Below are 7,811 nucleotides of genomic sequence, written 5' to 3' on the forward strand. Positions count from 1 at the left end.
GTGTTACTGTGTTACTGTACTGTAACATTTTACTGTATTGTGTTGCTGTGTTACTGTATTGTGTTACTGTACTGTAACGTGTTACTGTATTGTGTTACTGTGTTACTGTATTGTGTTACTGTGTTACTGTACTGTAACGTTTTACTGTATTGGACTACTCCTAGGCTGTTGCACCCCAAAGACATCGGCTGATGTAAAAACGGCTTCATAGATACATTTGATTGATTCATATTTTTGTGTTTATTTAATTTTCAGAAAAGATGACTAACATTCCCTATTTTCTTCCGCCTTACCCCATCACTAGGGCTTTGTGATGTGCACAATCATGTGAACCCCCCCCCCCCCCCCCCCCTCTAATCACAGACCCACAGTCTCTGTCACCTTGACTGGCATCAGCGTGATCTCCTTCCTGTAGGAAAAGTGAGTCAGGTTGACCCGTGTGTACAGCCTCTCCCTGCGCTGGAGCAAGCTGTACAGAGACAGGGTGAACTTAGCCAGCACCAGGGTGCAGCCTATCTCCACCACCAGCATGGCTGTGTAGGATATCATCTGGGCCCTGCACTGCGAGGTCTTGCTCCAGGCCTGGCGGGTGTAGTAGGAGGGGGACGGGCGACGAGAAGGTGCTATGTTGGGACAGCTGAAGATCCTTGGCGTGGTCAGTGGATCTGTTGAATCTCTCAGGGTGGTTCTTGTGATGGTGGTTGTTGGGATAGTGGTAAAAAGTGTGGTGGTGGGTATTGGGGTTGAGACAGTGGTTGTGGTTGTGGGTGTGGCTAAGGTGGTTGTAGTTGTGGTAGGGGCTAAGGTGGTGGTTGTGGTAGGGGCTAAAGTGGTGGTTGTGGTAGGGGCTAAGGTGGTGGTTGTGGTAGGGGCTAAGGTGGTGGTTGTGGTAGGGGCTATGGTGGTGATTGTGGTAGGGGCTAAAGTGGTGGTTGTGGTAGGGGCTAAAGTGGTGGTTGTGGTAGGGGCTAAGGTGGTGGTTGTGGTAGGGGCTAAGGTGGTGGTTGTGGTAGGGGCTAAGGTGGTGGCTAAGGTGGTGGTTGTGGTAGGGGCTAAGGTGGTGGTTGTGGTAGGGGCTAAGGTGGTGGTTGTGGTAGGGGCTAAGGTGGTGGTTGTGGTAGGGTCTAAGGTGGTGGTTGTGGTAGGGTCTAAGGTGGTGGTTGTGGTAGTGGCTAAAGTGGTGGTTGTGGTAGGGGCTAAGGTGGTGGTTGTGATAGGGGCTAAAGTGGTGGTTGTGGTAGGGGCTAAAGTGGTGGTTGTGGTAGGGGCTATGGTGGTGGTTGTGGTAGGGGCTATGGTGGTGGTTGTGGTAGGGGCTATGGTGGTGGTTGTGGTAGGGGCTAAGGTGGTGGTGGTGGTAGGGGCTATGGTGGTGGTTGTGGTAGGGGCTAAGGTGGTGGTTGTGGTAGGGGCTAAAGTGGTGGTTGTGGTAGGGGCTAAGGTGGTGGTTGTGGTAGGGGCTAAAGTGGTGGTTGTGGTAGGGGCTAAGGTGGTGGTTGTGGTAGGGGCTAAGGTGGTGGTTGTGGTAGGGGCTACGGTGGTGGTTGTGGTAGGGGCTAAGGTGGTGGTGGTGGTAGGGGCTATGGTGGTGGTTGTGGTAGGGGCTAAGGTGGTGGTTGTGGTAGGGGCTAAAGTGGTGGTTGTGGTAGGGGCTACGGTGGTGGTTGTGGTGAGTGAAGGGATGGTGGTCAGAGGAGATACAGGACATGTGAGCTGGTCCTCTTTGAGAGACATGATTTCTTGTCCCTTTAAATCCTCCGGCTGGTTACAGATCTCAGGAGTCGTAGACTTGATCTTGCCAGGGTTTGCCTTCATCCAATTGAAGAGGGGGACCAACCTGCAGTCACAATGCCAAGTGTTGTTGTTTAAATAGACTTTGCTGAGTTTTGGTAAGGGGTCAAATACATCCTCTGGAAGTGTCCCCAGGATATTATGAGCCAGTCTAAGGGTGGTTAGTGATGTCAGCTTTTCAAAGGTGTTTGCTTTCAATGATTTGATGTGGTTGTATTGAAGATTGAGTTCTGTTAGCTTCTCAGGGCCCTCAAAAGACTCTTCAGACACGGTTAACAATTGGTTGTTAGACAGATCCAACTTCCTGAGTTTTTTAAGAGGACTAAATACTCCCTGAGGAATGCTGGTAAGACTGTTTCGACTGAGACTCAACTCAGTCAGTTTGGGCATCTCTCCAAAGAGGACAGGAGGTAGACTTGCAAGTTTATTTCCATTTAGTGTCAATGCTTTAAGCAGAGGAAAGCCCACAAATATTTCTGGAGGCAATTCAGTCAACATGTTATTGTCCAAAAGTATCTTGTTTAATTTGTCTTTATGTGGGAACAAATTGGCTGATATTGAAGTGATGTTGTTACTCTGTAGAGCGATCTCCTTTAAATTGGATAGATTTTCTAATATATTGTCAGGAATGGCGGTAAGTTGGTTTTCATAGAGCCTCAGTACCTCCAGTTTGTGCAGCTTCGAGAACAGGGTGGAGGACACAGAACTGAGGTCGTTTTTGGCCAGATGGAGGGTCCGAAGGTTTTCTAGGTCATCAAATGTCCCCTCCTCAATCGTGTCAATCTTGTTTATGTGCAATTGGAGTTCTCTCAGTTTCTTAAGACCATCAAACAATCCTTTCTCCAGACTACGGATCTTGTTGTGTTTCAGCAGAAGTTCTTCCAGGTTGTGCAGGTCTTGGAAGACATCTACAGACAAGGATGTTAGTGGGGTATTGGAGATCTCAATATGCTTGAGGTTGACCAATCCCTCGAAAGCACCGTTCTCTACGGACACGGTGGGGGTGTTGATGAATGCTACCTTTTCCAGCTTCGGGTTGGTGGCGAAGGCCCCCTTTGGGATGACAGTGATGTTACTGTCCACAAAGAAGACCTCTGTGACACCTGCTTTCAGACTTACTGGGATCTGTGTCACGTCCAATCCATAAACATCCTGGTTTTCTTTGGAACAGTCCTTCTGACAGGACTGAGATGAATACCCAATCAGTAAAGGCAGAAGACAGATGAAGGTGTGTCCTCTAGTCATTTTTCCTGAAAATATATAAAACATTTAATGGAAAGATTTTGTTTTTGATATTGCAAATAACTTGATATATTCACCTTTATATTACTGATTTACAGAGAAAAACATCTCTAAAGTGATATCTGCAGCAAAACGATAAATGCTAAGCAGAGCAATGACGGTATACTGTACAGGCTAGTCAACTTTTTCATGTAAGTGACGTCTGACACAAAAGCAAACAGCCATACCTGATGATTTCCTCTCGTCTTGAGGCTCATAATCGACAGAGGCGAGTAAGACAGTTATAGAGAGAGTCAGGCAAACACACCGTTATGTAGTTTACTCCTGTTAATCAGCTTATCTAAGTCCTACAGCAAGCTTCTAGTGTGCTATCGTGGGGCGTGAATAGAGAACCCTCTGCTTTCAGAGATAAGAAGGAACAGAGGCGTGAGCCCATAGAACACACATTGGGGAGGTGAATGTACATATTCATAAACTAGCAGGTTCATAAAGTATTAGGTAGTTTCTATCATTCATTTAGGAAAGTTAAGGTGGCAATGTCTTCATTTACCTGCCGAAAGTTGGCGGAAAGCTTACATGCTGCATTATTCAAGATAGCCTATGAAGCCCTAAACCAGCTCTCTTGCAGTTGTGTATAATTGTGTGTTAAGTTGTTTACTTCCCGTTTCCTGTCTGTTTGAATTTAGCCTCATGTGTCCTCCACCACCACTCAGTTGCACCATTCTTCATTGGCAGCTTTCTTACCAAAATACTACAGGTACAATCAAATGTTCCTTTGTCAAACCAGGGCCTGGCTAGAACGAATCAGTTGTACGGGCATTTGATTTTATGAGACCTCCTTGCGCTCACAAACTGTTTTAATTGGTTTTATAGTAAAGAGACTGAAAAAGCTTCTATCTCAAGGCCATCAGACTGTTAAACAGCCACCACTAACATTGAGTGGCTGCTGCCAACACACTGACTCAACTCCAGCCACTTTAATAATGGGAATTGATGGGAAATGATGTAAAATATATCACTAGCCACTTTAAACAATGCTACCTAATATAATGTTTACATACCCTACATTATTCATCTCATATGTATACGTATATACTGTACTCTATATCATCTACTGCATCTTTATGTAATACATGTATCACTAGCCACTTTAACTATGCCACTTTGTTTACATACTCATCTCATATGTATATACTGTACTCAATACCATCTACTGTATCTTGCCTATGCCGCTTTGTACCATCACTCATTCATATATCTTTATGTACATATTCTTTATCCCCTTACACTTGTGTCTACAAGGTAGTAGTTTTGGAATTGTTAGCTAGATTACTTGTTGGTTATTACTGCATTGTCGGAACTAGAAGCACAAGCATTTCGCTACACTCGCATTAACATCTGCTAACCATGTGTATGTGACAAATAAAATTTGATTTGATTTGATTTTTAACTATAAAATGTATTACCTTCCTAGAGTCTGCTCCCCCAGAAATCTAATTAGCATAATATTAAAATATAACCATAAAAATCTGTCAGTTTAAGCTAGAGATATCTGTTGGATGCGTCTCAACCCATCGCATCAGCCGATGTCGGACTTCCGCATCTGCGGTGAAAGGTGACAGAGCTAGAGTGGTGTTTGTCAGAATATGAGACATCCCAAAAATCGGTCTTCTCCCAAAATCGTCTGTAGTGAACCCCTCTATGGAAAGATGAGACTCTCCCAAACACTCTCCCAAACACTCCCTCGCAAGCGTCTTGGGATTCTTCTGAAGTCGGTACAGCCGATCTGCCAACTTCTGTCTGTAGTTTCCCAACAGTTTGGGCTACACACTAATAAGGTGAGACTCTCATGGACACATATATGTCGGTTGTTTTGATCTAGGACTCCCACAGGCCTCAGAAAACAATCTTGAAAAAATGAATGGAAGTACAGTATATATGGAGACTGTTCAGTTTAAAAAATAAGGGGTTAAATACAATAAAAACAACAAATGTTTCCTGATATTTCTTATATCTCTCAGATATAGGACAGACACTTCAGAACAAACTTCCTTTTGATATTTTTGGGGGACAATCTGTTGATCCATGTAGTGAATCTGTTATTCAATGTGTTTGTATGGGCTAATAGCAATAAGTTCAAAATGTATTTTTCATCAAATCTTTTTTTATATACAGTACCAGTCAAAAGATTGGACACATCTACTCATTCAATGTTTTTTCTTTATTTTTATTATTTTCTATATTGTAGAATAATGTTGAAGACATCACAGCACTTAGTGCGACTATAATTTATTTTTCAACAGGACAATGACCCAAAACACACCTCCAGGCTGTGTAAGGGCTAATTGACCAAGGAGAGTGATGGAGTGTAGCATCTGATGACCTGGCCTCCACAATCACCCGACCTCAACCCATTTGAGATGGTTTGGGATGAGTTGGACTGCAGAGTGAAGAAAAAGCAGCCAACAAGTGCTCAGCATATGTGGGAACTCCTTCAAGACTGTTGGAAAAGCATTCCTCATGAAGCTGGTTGAGAGAATGCCAAGAGTGTGCAAAGCTGTCATCAAGGCAAAGGGCAGCTACTTTGAAGAATCTAAAATCTAAAATAGATTTTGATTTGTATTGCTTTTTTGGTTACTACATGATTCCATATGTTTCATTTCTTAGTGTTGATGTCTTCACTATTATTCTACAATGTAGAAAATAGTTTTAAAAAATCTAAACATTGGATGAGTAGGTGTTTCCAAACCTTTGACTGGTACAGTATATTTTTTCGATAATTCACCCCCTCCCCCTTAGACTGTTATGGGTTAATGTGGCATGAACACAACCAGTCATTATTTTTCATCTGATTGGTTTGACAATCACAGTTACCTTCCCACATTCATCCAAAATAATTCCAGCATCTGAACAGTGCATTGTGCAACTGCCAATTCGAAAGTGGCTAAAACTATCTCACCGGAGAAAGCGCCCGAGCGAGCAAAACAGCTCCCTCTGTCTAACTACATGTTGCCCATGTATTCGATGCTGTCTGGCCAAAAAGAGTATGACATGCCATAATATTTCTGTCCAGACAGAATCAGATACATGGGCTACACATACGGAGGGGTGCTGTTTCGCTCACTCGGAGGCTTTATCTGCAATTGATGCAACTTTGTGTCGGTGCACGTCACGGTCAGATTTTGCCCATCCCAATATTTTATTTTGATGGGCAAGGAGGTATGGTAGACACTGTGACACTGCATGTTTGACACAGGACCGGCATGACAGGAGGGCCTTAGTGGGGCCTGGCCCGCCCATAACGCTGGCCTTGTGTCAAACAGGCAGTTTCACAGTTTTCCCCAGAGGAGAGGGATTGATGCTTATGCAACGGAAATACTGTAAATTGTAATATATAATACTGCTAATACAATGCGAATCACTATATTCAATATTCAAATGTATTGTGACTTATGTACGATATTATATTGTTATTGTTCAATTCATCAGTTCTTTTGAAGAGAAATTGTCTTCAAGAGGCCAATGCTGTCAGAAATGAAAGACCCGGGACAAGGCCTAATATCTTTTTCCATAATGAACACAAGTGATTAAGGCCTATTCTTTATGAGCAATTTCATGTAGCCTAGGTAGGTATACTGTATTACTGGTTTTTATTTGATTTAACCCTTATTTTACCAGATAAGTTTGTATATTACTGATTTTTATTTTATTTTGCCCTTATTTTACCAGGAAGGTTTGCAGAAATTCACATCCTGTAGCTCTAACTCCAAAAAGATTTGGGACACTGTAAAGTCCATGGAAAACAAGAGCACCTCCTCCCAGCTGCCCACTGCACTGAGGCTAGGTAATATGGTCACTACTGATAAATCCATGATAATCGAAAATGTCAATAAGCATTTCTCAACGGCTGGCCATGCCTTCCTCCTGGTTGATCCAACCCCGGCCAACAGCTCCACCTCCCCCGCAGCTACTCGCCAAAGCCTCCCCAGCTTCTTTTTCACCCATATCCAGACAGCAGATGTTCTGAAAGAGCTGCAAAACCTGGACCCGTACAAATCAGCTGGGCTAGACAATCTGGATCCTCTCTTTCTAAAACGATCCGCTGCCATTGTTGCAACCCCTATTACCAGCCTGTTCAACCTCTCTTTCGTATCGTCCGAGATCCCTAAAGATTGGAAAGCTGCCATGGTCATCCCCCTCTTCAAAGGGGGTGACACCCTAGACCCAAACTGTTACAGACCTATATCCATCCTGCCCTGCCTCTCTAAAGTCTTCGAACGCCAAATTAATAAACAGATCACTGACCATTTCGAATCCCACCGTCCCTTCTCCGCTATGCAATCCGGCTTCCGAGCTGGTCACGGGTGCACCTCAACCACGCTCAAGGTACTAAACGATATCATAACCGCCATCGATAAAAGACAGTACTGTGCAGCCGTCTTCATCGACCTGGCCAAGGCTTTCGACTCTGTCAATCACCGTATTCTTATCGGCAGACTCAATAGCCTTGGTTTTTCTAATGACTGCCTCGCCTGGTTCACCAACTACTTTGCAGACAGATTTCAGTGTGTCATGTTGCCCGGACCTCTGGCAGTCTCTATGGGGGTACCACAGGGTTCAATTCTCGGGCTGACTATTTTCTCTGTATATATCAATGATGTCGCTCTTGCTGTGGGCGATTCCCTGATCCACCTCTACGCAGACGACACTATTCTATATACTTCTGGCCCTTCCTTGGACACTGTGCTAACTATCCTCCAAACGAGCTTCAATGCCAT

General features: G+C 44.0%; 1 protein-coding gene across 1 annotated transcript; it reads right to left on the reverse strand.

Moving 5' to 3' along the window:
• Positions 1–221: 221 nt before the first annotated feature.
• Positions 222–3,395, reverse strand: LOC110524396 (uncharacterized). Its single transcript, XM_090242388.1, has 2 exons — positions 3,261–3,395; positions 222–3,041 (listed from the first exon to the last, which is right to left on the reverse strand). Exon 2 carries the CDS (start codon positions 3,034–3,036, stop codon positions 358–360), a length of 2,679 nt encoding a protein of 892 aa, XP_090098514.1. The 5' UTR covers positions 3,037–3,041; positions 3,261–3,395; the 3' UTR covers positions 222–357.
• Positions 3,396–7,811: the final 4,416 nt, after the last annotated feature.

This window comes from Oncorhynchus mykiss, chromosome 1 (genome assembly GCF_057628025.1).
Source record: "Oncorhynchus mykiss isolate SJ-2025 chromosome 1, ASM5762802v1, whole genome shotgun sequence".
In the NCBI taxonomy this organism is placed as follows: Eukaryota; Metazoa; Chordata; class Actinopteri; order Salmoniformes; family Salmonidae; genus Oncorhynchus; species Oncorhynchus mykiss.